The sequence below is a fragment of the Pelodiscus sinensis genome, chromosome 5, assembly GCF_052426305.1.
Source record: "Pelodiscus sinensis isolate ZL-2025 chromosome 5, ASM5242630v1, whole genome shotgun sequence".
NCBI classification, from domain to species: Eukaryota; Metazoa; Chordata; order Testudines; family Trionychidae; genus Pelodiscus; species Pelodiscus sinensis.
The window spans coordinates 62,723,704-62,738,689 of record NC_143056.1 but is presented as its reverse complement, the minus strand read 5'-3'; the positions used below and the strand labels follow the sequence as shown (position 1 = coordinate 62,738,689).

The 14,986-nt window shown below is 45.8% G+C and overlaps 1 protein-coding gene across 5 annotated transcripts in view; it reads left to right on the top strand.

Moving 5' to 3' along the window:
* Positions 1-14,986, top strand: part of RMDN3 (regulator of microtubule dynamics 3) — an 86,557-nt gene that overhangs the window by 27,134 nt on the left and 44,437 nt on the right. For 3 of the 5 annotated variants that reach the window (XM_075927105.2, XM_006128672.5, XM_025187541.3), the window contains 3 exons: positions 7,416-7,683; positions 8,964-9,066; positions 10,273-10,333. In XM_075927105.2, coding sequence (XP_075783220.2) covers positions 7,416-7,683; positions 8,964-9,066; positions 10,273-10,333 — 432 coding nt within the window. Of the gene's footprint in view, positions 1-4,874; positions 6,428-7,415; positions 7,684-8,963; positions 9,067-10,272; positions 10,334-14,986 lie in introns of those variants that run through there. The other 2 variants (XM_014576311.4, XM_075927107.2) reach the window with 2 other exon arrangements.

The window sequence follows — 14,986 nt, the reverse complement described above, 5'->3', positions numbered from 1 at the left end:
GATATGAGAAAAATGTATACATCGTGAGCCATTCACAGAATGGTAATTTATATTTTTATGACGAAAGAACAAAAATTGACTCAGCTTTTTGAAACAATCATTTGTAGACCTTATACTTGGATTGCACTTCTGGATAAAAAATATTTTTTTCAACCTAGATACGCAAATTGCTATGAGCACCTTTAAAATTTTGCCAAGCTGGAATAGGCAGCTGTATATCAGCCCACCCACGAATGATGCATAGCAGGTTAGGACAGGAAATTAAGAATAGCATGTTAAATTGTAACTCTGTCATTAATCAGAGATAGAATGTAACTTTTCAAACAGGATTTGACTAGGGAGCCAAAGCTTGTATTGTTCTTCTGAAAGTGCCACAGGCTATTTAATAACAAGCGGTCATATGTTAGGTTTTACAACTTGTGCAAAACATTGTAACACTGTAGTACATGGTGTCCTGAGCTATACTGAGTCATTGCTTCATTGTGGATTTAGAGGGGAAAAAATCTACCTAATCTTCAATATAATGTCTGTGTGGAGGCTTCTCATCCACGTAGTGACCAGACAATGCTGCTTAGTCTGAGGCTTGGTTTGATCATCTATTAGTGTACACAACTCGTAATCTAGACCGGGGTGGGCAATAAGCAGTCCACAGGTCAGATACCACTAACCCTGGCGATCCGTGTCAGGCCTGCGAGCTGCTTATTTCCCATCCTTGATGTCGAGAGAATGATGGGATGGGGGTCTGCCCCAGTGTTTCCTGTAAGCTGAGCACTTGGGTGACCATGCAGGAGAGAATCAGCAGGGCTGAATCTGAATATCAGAATGCTCACAGCTGGCAGCATGTGTTTCTGTTGGTGGGGCACATCCGCATGTGCCTCAGTGCATGTAACAAAATATATTCTGCACATTGATTGGAAAAAATTAGAGGAAACATTAGTCTGTGCTCTAAGTTGATGGTATCTGTTGGTTATTTACCAAGGAGAGAGTGAGTAGAAGAGTACCATGGGATCCTGGATGACTTCAGGAGAAACAGCATACAATTGCTATCTGTATTTTTCTTAAATATTGACCTTGGCACATGTGTTCTGTCTCTGGATTTGATAACTGTAATGCTCCTTTTCTGAGGTAGGGATGTCAGCATGTAGTCGACTACACATTTAATCGATAAGCCTTGGCTGATCGGTTAATCCTGTGGACTACAGGCACTCCCTTTCCCCCCTTGCTGCCTCTGTATCAGGGGTAGCAAGCGGGGGTGGGGGGCGGGAGCCATGCCCATGGGGAGCCAGCTTTTAGGCTGACTCCCACTAGGGATGTTAAATTTAAGATGGCTCCTACCGGGGAGGCAGCAAAGGAGGTGGGGGGTGACTAGTTGAGTCACTACTCAACTGTCTGATAAGCTTAGGCTTATTGGATAGTTGACTAGTCACTAATATCCCTAGCTCCCACAAGCACTGGATCCCATGGAATCGCCTGCCCTCCCTCCCCACGCTGCTTCTTCTGATACAGAGGCAGTAGTGCGGAAGGTGAAGGAGGCAGGCGGGAGCTAGTACATGTGGGAAGCCAGTTTTGAAGCCAGCTCTCCTTGCATATTGGCTCCCGCCCAGGCGCCTCTTTCCTTCTGTCCCCTGAGCTACTGCTTCTCTGTCAGAGGCAGTAGCATGGGGAGGGAGGCAGGTGGGAGCTGATATGTGCAGGGGGTTGAGCTGCCTGCCTCCCTCCTTACTGTCTCCCATAGAGGTAGTGGGTGGGAGGGCAGGATGCAAGAGCCGGTGCTCGTGGGGGAGCCAGCTTAAAAGCCCGCTCCCTATGAGCACCCAGCTCTGCCTACTGCCCTCCCATCTTGCACTGCTGCATCTATCAGAGGCAGCAGTAGTGGGGTAGAGGAGGCTGCACCCTGGATGCCAGCATAGCCTCTGTCATGTAACAGCTAAAATTTGATGCAGTTACATGATTCTTCAATTACATGGTATCTAACATTCCTAATTTGAGGCTATCGTTGGAGAACACCTGGACATTTCAGGTGGTGCAAAATGTCAGGGTCTAATTGCTCAACATAGACGACCATAGGGGGTATGTTACGCTAGTGTTCTGTAGACTGCAGTGATTTCCTTGCCACTGGTGCAATTCAAGCTTTGAGCTTTTAAAGTTACATGTGGATTGGTTCTTACTTACACCTGGTTAATCTTCCTTTTCATTGCTGCCTCAGTTGCAATCAGAATCTGTAGCTAAATGTCATGCGGGCTTATGGCAGGCTTCTTGTAGCAGAAGCTCCCTCCTTTGGAACTTGATTCCCACATTAGTCCAACAAAGCCTGAAATTAAAACCAAAATTCTTACAGTGAGGTCTACCATAGTGCTTCCTCCTTAGTTAAGTGCTCCTATGTGACTTAGAGAAGGGGCATATTAGAACCCCTGCCCTTAAAAAAGCTTAGCCTAAAGTTAACGTTCAAAATGTGTATTTCATTCCTGAGTAAGTGACTTTAATGGGAACTGTTGGGAGTTCAGGCGGCCTGATTTAAAAATAAACTTTTAGATGTTTGAACGTAATTTGGGGATTTTAACTTTAGATAGTCTCTTATGAAAATGCTGGTGTGAGTTGTACCTGTCTAATCTGACCACTTTAATTGTTAAACATTGTCTGCTTTTACACAGCTATCATGTCTTGCATGGCTCAGCTGCTACTTCTTAATTTGTCTTTTTGTACAGATGCAATGATTTTGATCACTCACCCACTGTTTTCACACCTTTGTTCCCATCAGCTTGAACAAGCTGTTTCATATTTGGGGCTCAGACAGTCTCGACCATGCTAGTCTTGGCAAGAAAGCTATCTGTGTTTGAAATTCTCTGGAACAGACCAAAAACTTCAAGCTTTATGTCCCACCTAGACGAGTCTGTTAATCTTTCTATTGAGATCTCGTGTAATCTGTAGTTTCCCAGCTGACTGGTTCTGTTTTGTGTAACTTTTGTAGGTTTGATAGCTAAATGGCTCTCACATGAGGCTAGCTGGATGCAGGCTCCTGTGTCTTGACATCTGTGCAAGCTTCCTTTTTCAATTTATTTTCTTCACCCCCTTTTTATTTGTCTATACTACATGTGAATTGGTGAAACAATTATAACTACAGAGATTTAAAATTATACTACACAAAATACTATAGAATACAGAGTAGACAGTGGTTCTCAATTTTTGGCCCATGGCCCACCTGGCTCAATGCAGACCTTTCTGTGGACCACTAGTTGCTAATGGAAACTCGCCTTTAATTACATAATTACGCCCGAGGCATTTTGCTAGTGTTGCAGCTAAGCAGAAGGGTTTAATTTAACCAGTATGAAAGGAAATTTTAATTTAAATTATTACATAGATTAAGTGCTTAACTTTCTCATGTTAGTTTATAAAATATTAATTTATGTATAACACAAAAGGTGTCAATGTTTTCTTTCTTTATGGCAGGGGTGGGGAACCTTTTTTGGTTTGGGCACCAATGACCGAGGGTATGTCTACACATCAAAGTTAATTGGAAATAACAGCCATTATTTCATATTAACTTTAATAGCATCTACACAGGCAAACCGGTATTTTGAAATAGCAGAGTGCTTATTCTGAATTTGGTAAACCTCATTCTACAAAGAATAATGCCAAATTCGAAATAGCTAATTTGAAATAAGTGCTGTGTAGATGTTTATTTCGAAATAGGGGGCCTCCGGCCCTTCCCAGTTTCCCCTGGTGGCCATTCTGGGCCTAATCAGGAAATCTCCTCTGCTCTCCTCTCCCCCGCCCCAGAGCCCTTAAAGGGGTAGACTCTGGCCACAGTGCACGTGCCAGAGCCAGGCCTGCGAGCAGTCGCTGCCCCTGATCCAGTGGCCGCACAATGAGCCGGGCAGCCGGTGCCAGCGTTCCGTCCATTGCCCAGTCCCCCAGCTCCCAGGAGCCAGCCAGGGGCTGGAGACGGCGGGCACCCTCCTGGACTAGTGCGGAGATCATGGACCTCATTGAGGTTTGGGGAGAGGCCTCCAATGTCCATGATCTTTGCCCTAGACAGAGGAACGCCACTGTGTATGACCATATAGCTGCCACCACAGCCACCAAAGGCCACCTGCGCACCCAGGAGCAGGTACGCATGAAAATTAAAGAGCTGCGGCAGGTGTACACCAGGGCCACACAGGGCAGCTCCTCAACAGGGGCAGACACCTGCCCCTATTTTGACGTCCTGGACTGCATCATGGGGGGGGCGGGATGGTCCGTGCCACCCCAGGGGGCAGCGATCCGGGACTGGAGGGCCCTGACCAGGTCACGGAGGAGGTGCCGCCGCTGAGGGTGCCACACCGGCCGGACCCCCCGAGCTGTCCCCGCAGTGGAGTCACCAGGGTCGTTTGGGGAAGCCACACCATGTAAGTGCCATCACTGTCCCCTTCCCGGGAGGGGGGGAAGGAGGGAGACCAGTGACCGCACGTGTGGGCCTTTCTTACCACGGATCATGCAGCAACCTGTGCACGTGCGAGCACGTGCCGTGCCACCCCTGGGCAAGTGGCTCCAGCTGCGTGCCACATGGGCTGTGGCCTGATAGCCACATGAAGAGACCTGACATGCTCCTGACCCTGGGACATAGCAAGATGCCCTCCCTTCACAAGCCCCCTCTACACAGAGGCAGGGAACATCTCCCCTCACCTCAGCTGCGCTATACACAGCACAGGGGCATGGGTGCAGTCTCGGGGCAGCTCTCACTCCCGGGGATAGCCAGACATTCTGACCATGGCCTCTGTGCAAGCACAGCGGCTCTGACAGTGCAGGGAATGGTCATCCTCACCTCGCGCGCGGGGGGGGGGCTTCACCCACTGTGTCCCCAGGGAAAACTAAACACTTCTCTTCTTTCTCCACAGCCGCACCAGCTGCACATGCAGGGCACACCACCCTGCCCGGGACAGCCTCCCGCACCCGAGGACTCAGCAGGTCCACTGCAACACTGCAGGGGTACCGAGACCAGCAGCTGGGGGCCCTGTGAGCCCTGCCCCGCATCCTGGAGCAGTGGGTGCAGGACGAACAGGAGTTCCGGTGGGAGCTGCTTGCCCAGGGTCGTGCCATCTGTGCCCATCTGCAGACCCTGGTGCAGAGCGTGCTGCCTCGTGCTGCTGCAGCGCCTGCTGCCTCCTCAGCTCCCGCTCCTCCTCCCACTCCTTCTCCCCCTCCCGCCTCTCCCTCCACACCCTCCTCTCCAACCCCCCAGGGACGCTGAGGCCCCTGCACATGCCATGCTGGGAGACACTTGGCCCGGCAGGACCCTCCACCCCTGAGCTTCCCCTCCCCCTTGTTCCCCTTGCTTCCCCCTTCCAGCTTTCTCCTCCCAGTTTTTCCCCTCCCCTGTCTTCTCCCCTCTCCCACCTCCTTTCCCCAGTCTCCCCAGAGTTTCGTACCCCCCCACCCAGTTTTGTTAAATAAAGAGTTTATATTTTTGAAAATACATGTATTTTATTTGACATCAGGAAGAGGGATCAGGGAGGGGTAAGTGGAAGGACGTGAGGGAGGAATGAGGCACAAGTCTCCAGTGGGCAGACCAGGGAGGCACTGAGTGCTCCTCAGAGTGAATGCTCTCCCACAGGGCCTCCTGGATACTGACAGCCCCCCGATGGACCTCCTGGATGGCAGCCTGCAGCAAGTGCAGCTAGGCTGATAGCAGCGCATCCATGAGACGCACCGGAGTGCAACATGGAGCCAGAGCTGCCCCTGGGCAGAGTGCTATGGTGTCCCGAGTGAGGGCAACCAGATCACTCCGAGACACAAATGCTGTGTTGTCCCACAGTGAGGGAGGCAGGCAGGCAGGCAAGCAAGCAAGCAGGGACACCTGAGAACCGGCTGCCTGGGAGGGAGGGGAGGTAGTGTCCCATTAAGCGCAGGCCTCTGCCTCAGCCAATAGCCACACAAAGACACTCCTTACCTGATGCCCTAACCCTGATCTGGTTCCGGCCAGCCTTAAATCCGAATCAGTGTCCGTTCAGTGTGGACGCAGTATTTCAAAATAGCAAAATGGTATTTTGAAATGCATTTTGTGTGTACACACGTTATTTCGAAATAAGCTATTTCGAATTAACTATTTAATGCTGTAGTGTAGACATACCCGCACAGAAAAATCAGTCAGGGACCAACAAGTGAGATGAGGGGGGGGGGGGAAACAAAAAAACACCAAACACACACCATCCAAAAACACCCAACCCTCACACTTCAGGGCTGGAGCACCAGAAAAGTGGAGGGAGGGACAGGATAGGACTGAGGTTCAGGGCTTCCCAGAGGTCAGATTTACTCTTTTGGAGATCCAAGGTTAGTGGATTTTGTGGACTTCCCTAGGCTCTGGAATAGGGACAAAAATGGGGGATTCATTGTGCGGGACAGGGCTGCCAGCAAGTGGGATAGGGATGGGGATGCAGGATTTGAGCAGGAGGTGGGATGCCAGAGGGGGTGAGGGTGTGAAGTCTAGATGGGAAGTAAGGGTCAGGAGCAGGCTGGGGGTGGGGTGTCTTGCCAGAGGAAGGGGGCAAAAACAAGGGAAGTTGCAGTATGTGGCCAGGAGGGAGGGTGCAGGAACAAGGGTGAGTGCAGGAACAAGGGTGAGTGCAGGAGCAGGCTGTGGGTAGGGTGCCTGGCCAGGGGGAGGGTGCAGGAGCGGGCGGGTGTCTGACATGGGGGGAGGGGGAGGGGTTGGAAGAATGAATGGGGGAAGATGTCTGGTCATGGGGAGGGTGCAGGAGAGGGCTAGGGGGTGGGGTTTCTGGCCTGGGGAAAGGGTGCAGGAGCAGGCTGGGGGTGAGCGGTCTCAGCTGGGGGGAGGTGTGTGAGGTGGGTGGGAATGCAGGTTCTGGGCATGAAGGGAAAGGGTAACTTGCTTTCATGCCCCACTCCCAGGCACCCTTTCTTAGGCATAGCCTGTCTTTGCTCCCATTGGCCAGGTTCTGGCCAGTGGGAGCAGCAGGGAAAGTTTCCAAGCAGTGCATCTGTGTGCTGTTGTTCCCCCAGCCGGGGGAGGGAGAGCAGCAGTGCATGGAGCCACAAGCTGGATAGTGCAGCAAGTTACAGGGCTTTTTTTTCCCCCCCACCCTCAAGTGGGAAGCCAGTGCTGGTGCTCCAACCTCACGGGTTGGGGACGGAGGGTGAGGCTGGAGTGCAAGGCAGGCTCCCTGCTCCAGGGGAGAGAGGAGCTGAGCTTGAGCCATGGACACCTGGAAGTCTAGTGGCCCACAGACTGCAGTTTGAGAACCACTGGTGTAGAGAACACTTTTACATTAGGGAAGGTTTCGCCTATGACATCTATTCAGTTCCTATCTCAATTCAATTGTTTGTATTTTCTCTTGGTTTGTAAAGTGCTTGCTGTGCACCTTGTTTTGACTACGTGTGGTGATGTTTAATTCTATATTTGTAATTTTTACTTACAGGTATACCACAGCCAATGCAGAGTCTGATTATGACCGGGAGTCAGAAAAAGAGAGTGAGGAAGGGGAAGATGAAGTGAGCTGTGAGACAGTGAAGACTGCACGGAGGGATTCACTGGATCTAGTCAATGAGGATGAAACCGTTTTGATCTTTGATTCTACAGTGGAAGAGGAACTTGGTCAGCTGCTGCAGCAGGCTGACCAATTACATCATGGGACTAACCAAGAGAAGAGAGACGGATTCCAGCTGCTGCTTAACAATAAATTGGTGGTAAAATTCATTTTTATTTCCCAGCAAAACTGTGGTTTTGGCTAACACGGAAAGATGACATTGGGCTTTTAATTTTCATTGTGCAAGACCTATTCCATGCTGCAAATGTGGAGGAGTCAATGAACTGGTCATAACCTGGCTTAAAAGTATCATGTAGCTGGTACATAACAATTCAAGGACTTGGCTTTCATAAACTTACCCTTTTGCATCTTGTCTATAGTACAAATCAAAACAGTCATATAACTTGCTCTCTTTACTCAATTATAGAGTTGCAGTGTTGTAAAGTCAGTGTAGGAAATTACGTAGTTTTTTTTTTTTTTTTTTTAAACAAAGGTGCTTGTTTAAAAAGCAGAACATTTTGTCTGCTGTGTCTTCAGTATATGAAAGATGAGGCAAAGGTGAGAGATAACAAATGACTTAATCAGCATGAAGCATGAGCAAATTTCTTTATAAGCCCCAAAAGTCATACATGTATTTAGTCCTCCAGTATATCCCTCTTCTTAAATTTTTCTCCTACTTCTTAACAGCCTACGATAATATCAAAATAAGATAACTTAAATGGATGCTGTCAGGTAGTTTAGAGTTTAAACTTGTATCTGTTTTTTGTTTTTGTTTTGTTTAAAGGGTTTAACAAAACCTAGTATGAAGAGTTGGTTTTTTATATTGTACTGAAGATGCATTTGTTTGTGTGTTATGTCTGAACCTTGCCACTGCAGTATTAGCAATCCTGCCAGAACAGCCTCAGGGCTGTTTTGTGGAAACCAAAATATGAAAATGCCCAATCTTTCTGTGGTCAAACTGACTGAAATGCAAACAGTGAACAAGCAGCATATATAAGTAAAACTGAAGTTTTTAAAACTTCTGATTCTGTTTTGTGAGAGGGAGTCAAACAAGTAGATGTGTAGCTCCGATACTCACCCCTCTCATCCTTACTAAATCTTCTGTGAAGTATGAAGAATCCATTTAAGGTTATGTAATAAATTAGACCTCTTTTGATCTCTTTTGAATTGTGGGTTTAGCTACAAATTTGGACCTCCATTTTTATCTGTTGTTTTTTTTTTTAACTTCTGCTAGAGTTCTTGTTGGTTTGGGCCCATGTGCGTTTTTTCAAATATGTTTACTCTGACTAACTATATAAAAGGTGCATATACTTGTTTGAATAATATAATGCATTTCCTGTTATTTATGCCAATTGACAGTTCTCTTCCTTATGGCTTTGTACCAATGGAAGAAAGGGGCTTTCTAACAGATGATCTGAAATACTTATGTTCTGTCTGCAGTATGGAGACCAGCAAGATTTTCTTTGGCGCTTGGCTCGAGCATACAGTGATCTGTATGAAATCACAGAGGATGTAGATGAAAAGAAATCATATGCTTCTGATGGTAAGAAAGTGTTTGAGGCAGTTCAGTGTAGTGTTTTTATTAGATAAACATAAGGTCTTTTAAACAAGTTACCGTTTAAAAAACCGTATCTGTTACTAACACAAATTATAAAAATACAGTGTTCTTGTTGACTTGTTTCTTGTTTACCTGTTTAGTTATCAGTTTCACTACTTTTCATTCTGGTTCTCATTCACTAGTTCTGAGGCAGTTTGTTTTGGTTTCAGAGGCGTAGCCATGTTAGTCTGTTTCAGCAAAAACATCAAAGAGTCTGGCAATTTAAAGACTATCAAATCTATTAGGGCATAAGCGTTTGTGAGATACAACTCACTACTTCAGATGCTAGAAGAGCAAAGAGAAAAGGAAGGGATACAGAGATGGGAGTATGACATCAGTGCTAATTAAATCAGAGTGGATATGACTCACCTCCAACAAACATGAGAAGGTGAGAGTTCCTGAAGGGAAAATTATTTATAGTAATGAGAGGCATTCCATGTTTTTACTATGTTTTGGGAACCAAAGCATATGAAGCACAGAGGAGAGAGCTCCATAAAATAATACTTTTCTTGTGAAGTAACCTTCAGGACAAAACCCATTGGAGAACCACTTGTTACAAAAAAGCCTTTAACGTGAGTTAAACTGTTCTGAATGCAGATGACCATTTTTGTCAAGTATTTTGTATAAATTTGCTTTCAATCAAGGGTATTTGCTAGTATGTGTGTATGAGCTTTCTGTGTGGTGGGTGCCCAGTACTGTGGCAAGATACGCAGCTGGTAATAAGTGGAAGGGTAGCTATCCATCTCACCAGACAATGGTGTAAGTACCAAAGTATCCTTCTTTGTGCTCTTTGGTTTTTTCTCTCTTAGCCACCTCTCTTCAACTTCTTTTACTCCCTGCTGCAATGCCAGCTGCCAGTGTAGCTTGTTGGTAGCTGCATCCTCTCATCTTGCAGTGTGGATGCTGAAAGTGTGTCCCTTGCAAACATCATTGAACCTGACCTTAGGTCAGTCAGCCCAACGACCTTAGAAGTGTCTGCGAGTTCTCCATACAGGAGATCTTTTTGGAATGTATCCATATTCTCAAGCTAAATATGTAAGGTGACTAACAAATGTTTAGCTTCACTGTAGAGACCCTAGCACTTTGGGATATAGGTATTCAGACAAATTCAGTAATTTTCAATTTTGCTAAATCAGTGCTTTCTGTCTTCAGGGAAAGAAGAGGCAGAGGCAGCCCTACAGAAAGGGGAACAAAGTGCTCAGTGTCACCAATGGTATGTAATTTTCTGCTGTACAGAAAAAGAGCAAAGGAAATTAAAGGTCATATTAAAAGTTGGGCTTTATCTCAGTCTGCTCATAGACAAGTTTGTTTTTTACCTTAAATATGCATTATTGAATTTCTGCTTTTCCTAAAATGCTTTATTTTAGTTTCCTTTCCTCGTTAGTAGGCATGATTAAGTGACAGACAGTGCTGATTACAATTATCAGATACATTTTATTTTTATTTGGTTCTATTTAAGAACATGGTTCAGAGGGGAGATGACCCTTGAGGAGTTCTTGAACAGGAGTTGGCAGCTATAATAATGTGTTCTTTAATTTCTGAGAAATTCATATGAGCCTGCATCTCATAGCTTAATAAGTTTCACTGAGAATGGTAAAAGATCAGTTTATAAATGGGTCTTGCAGAAATGGGCTTTGAACAAGAACTTGAGGTGCAGAATTCAATGCTCTCAGGTAGCTTTTAAGTGTTTTAAATTTGGGGACTAAAACTGAGTATTCTGAAAGGATTCCCTTTGATTTATTAAACTAATCTGTGGAAATCCTAATTATATCTTGTAACAGTTGTGAGAAAATGAGGGTGAAATGGAGGAAGTGTTCTAGCATTAAGAGGGTTTTCTTGCTTAGTTCAGCTGAAGTTTTCCTTTTCAAATGACAAGAAAACAAGGAGTTTGTAAATTGCTCTGCCAAAACATATGTTGTATTCTATTAGTGAAGCAATCCTTCGTGCTCCATCTCATGTTTCCTCAGAATAACTTCTCTCCTGTGGCCAATGAGACATGTTATGGTTGGTAAACTCTCTCACTGGGTCATCTCCCACAATCAGTCCTTTCAGTTAATAGCTATGAGTGATGTTTATGTAGGAAAGATGATTCAGCAATTAGTATATTAGTCTGCGATTTGGAAGTCCTGGTTCAATTCCCTGCTTTGCCTCAGGACACGCAAGAAGTCTGCGGCAGTTCACTTATGTCTTCCATGCCTTAGTTCTCTAGCTGTAAAATGGGGCTAAAGGTACTTTCCTACATTACAGAGATGATGTAAGCATAAGTGTGTTAAAGATTGTGAGATGCTCAGATACTGTGGTAACAGGGGCTGGATAGAAATAGCTAGGATCACTTGTGAAAGATACTGGCTCGAAAACTAGCTGAACTTTATTGATCTTTTTGGTTCTGCGTGCCCGGGGAAAATGACTACTTAAGTGCCCTGCTATTATGTGAAATAATAAAAAAATCTGGTAGGGGAGTGTTAGGAAGCCATTTCACTCCGCTCATTTATAGAAAATTGTAATTCCTTTGTTCAATAACTGGAACTGGGGTGGCCTCTTTTATTTTCTTTTTCATCTGCTCTGTTTCTGTTGGCCCCTCTTCAGTCCCCTACAGAGCAACTTCTTATGTCATTGAAAGCCAAACTAACAGCCAGCTGCACAAGCTATGGGGGCAGTAACTTGAGTGCTAAATGATTAATGATGACCTGACATTCCCCCTTATTCTTTTATTATTTTACTGGGGTTAGTTGCATCTCTTATTTTCTTTTATTATTGACATTCCAAAAGGTTATACAGTGCCAAGTAAAATAGAAACTATTGTAAGAAAGGTTAACCCATTGCTTCCATTGTTTGGAGAGAAAGTGTCTGTATTTTTGGGAGGGAGAGCGAAAGAGAAGTTTGACTGCTGCAGCTACCACTAAGTTATTGGATAATTTTTGTCGTGTGTCATCAGAACAAGATATCCCTTGCAACATGGGACTTCCATAATTTGGCAATATGTCATCTATGCTTAAACCTTATGGATTTTTAGAGTTAGTTTTTCTTTTAACCATGAACACAATTTCTGGTCACTTTATATGGCAATTTCTCCTTGGCTGTATTCAAAGGAAGGCTAAAATAGTGGCACTCCCTCGGTAGTGGAAGATAAGCATTCTGCTACCATTATAGTTTTGCTTTTAGTTGATGGCAGTGATTGACTATATGTAAACATAGTCTAAATAACTTATTATATGACACAGCTATACTGATACATGTTGGACCTCCCTGGTCCAGCACCCTCAGAACCTGAGCAGTCCTGAATGAGGGAATTTGCCAGACCTGGGAAGGTCCCCTACCACCAGCCTGCTGCCCTCCCCACCACCTGCTCCTTTGGCCCCGCTGCTGGCTTGGAAACATGGCTGTCCTGATTCTGTTGCCATAACTGCTGTTCCAGCCCCACTGCCGGCATGGTAGCACGCAGCCCTGGTCCTGCTGCCGTGGAACCAGTCCCACTGCTGGCTGGCATGCAGCCCTGACTGCGCTGCTGGCCTGCCCTTGCTCCAACTGGATTTCCCTGGCTCCACTGCCATGGCCCCAGATGGACTTCCCCTTCTGGGTTCTATGGTCCTGCCTTACTGCCAGCCAGGCTGCCTCCGCTCTTCCCTCGCTGTTGGGCCAGCATGCACAGACTGCCCTGGCTCTAGCTGGGTTGCTGGGCTGCCCCAACTACACTGCCATGGCTCCACTACCACTGCTAGGCTGCTGAGGCCTTAGCTCCACTACCACTAGCCTCACTGTGTGCAGGGCTCTCAGCTGCTGGTCTTCTTGCCCTGGGGCTCTCTCGTTCAGGAATATCTGTGGTTCAGCACCACACAAGACTGTCCTGGGTTAAGGAGGTGCAGTCTTTACAAGATAAAGGTTTTTGCCTTCAAAAAAACAGGAAACGCTAAATTAATATTGCATAGTCAGTCTTAAATTTGGTGCACTAAGTATTTTACAGTAGACTTAAGTTATCACATGCTATTTCTCAAATAATACAAATTTCTTCAGCTTCACGTGTGTAAATGATAATCTGGAAATCGAGTCAATTTAAAAAAAAAAGAATTGTTAAGCATTTTCAGGTACTTGGCTCTGAGTTGCCTTCTCAATTTAAATGGCATTAGCTGAAATGTTTATACAGTAAAATTACAGTGGTCCGGCACTCCTGATGGTCCGGGCAGCCGGACAATTGGAGCTGCTCTGCCAGGGGCAGAGCTGCTGGGGTGCTGCCAGGTTGTTCCCCTAGCGCCGCCCCTCGGTGGTGCAGGACCAACCCAGCAGCACCCCAGCTGCTCTGCCCCAGACTTCCCCAAGTCAGCCGCTGCTGAAACTGACCAGTGGCTGACTCCTCCGGGAAGCCCAGGACAGAGCACCCCAGCTGCTCTGCCCCAGGCTTCCCTGAGTCAGCTGCTGGTTAGTTTCAGCAGTGGCTGACTTGGGGAAGTCTGGGGCAGAGCATCTGGGGTGCTGCCGGGTTGGTCCCGCAGCACCGAGGGGTGCATCCCTCCCCTCCACCCCAGGTCCCCCCAAGAGAGGGCAGCTACCAACTCTGCATCAGATGCAGCAGCACAGAGTGACAGGCAGCCGGTCTGTGAGGGGGGGGCTATTTTTTTAAACTGGTTCCTCTCATGGACCAACTCCCGCCTGGCACCCCATGCTGATGTGTCTGATACTGAGGCAGCAGCTCCAAGTGGCAGGGGGCTTCTAGGGAGTGAGGCTGGAGCACACTGGCTACCAGCACCGTCCCGCCCCACCCCACCCCACCCCACCCCTGGGACTATATAATAGTCCACTAACTGATAAGAATTCATGCGGTGACTTGACTATTCAATTAACTGATATTTAACATCTCCATTCTACATAGGCAAGATTTTTTTTTTCCTCCATGATTTAGATCGAAATGTTCTGTTATAAGTACTAGGGCTTTCAAGACATTAAAAAGATTATTCACAGTAATAGAATACCATTTGTATGAATATTTTTGGATGTTTTTCACATTTTCAAATATATTGATTTCATTTACAGTGCTCATTTTATATTTTTATTATAAAAATTTGCACTGCAAAATAAAATATTTCAGTTCACTTAATACAAGTGCTTAATTCAGTCCCTTTATAATGAAAGTTGAACTTACAAATGTAGAATTATGTACAAAAATAACCACTCAAGGAAAAAAAAAGTGTGAAGTTTTAGTCTGCCAGTACACTTGGTTCTCATTGCTCAGCCAGTTGCTCATACAAACTCATTTGTTCGTGTTTACAGGAGATCTTGCTGCCCACTTCTTGTTTTTGGTGTCACCTGGAAGTGAGGGTAGGCATTCGCATAGCGCTGTTGTAGTTAATTTTATAAGATACTCATGTGCAAGATGCACTAAATATTCATATGTTCCTTCATGCTACAACCACCATTCCAGAGGATACATGTCCATGCTGATGATGGATTCTACTTCATAATGATCCACAGCAGTGCAGATCCAAACATATTCATTTTCATCTTCTGAGTCAGATGCAATCCACAGAAGATTTATTTCCTTTTTTGGTAGTTCAGGTGCTGTAGTTTCTACATTCTTGTGTTTCTTTTTTATGACAGCATGCTCTGCACCTTGCTCTTTAGATTTTGCAAGGCTCTTCAGATTCTTAATTCTTAAATCTTGGATTGAGTGCTGTAGCTATTCTTAGAAATCTCACATTGGTACCTTTTTTAGTTTTGTGAAAGTGTTCTCAAAAAGAACATGTAACGTGGTAGCAGTCTTGGATGATGACCCAGTACATGACAGAATGTGGGTAAAATGCAGAGTAGGAGACACAGTTCTTCCCCCAGGGAGCTGAGTCACAAATTTAATTAACACTTTTTTAACAAGCATCAT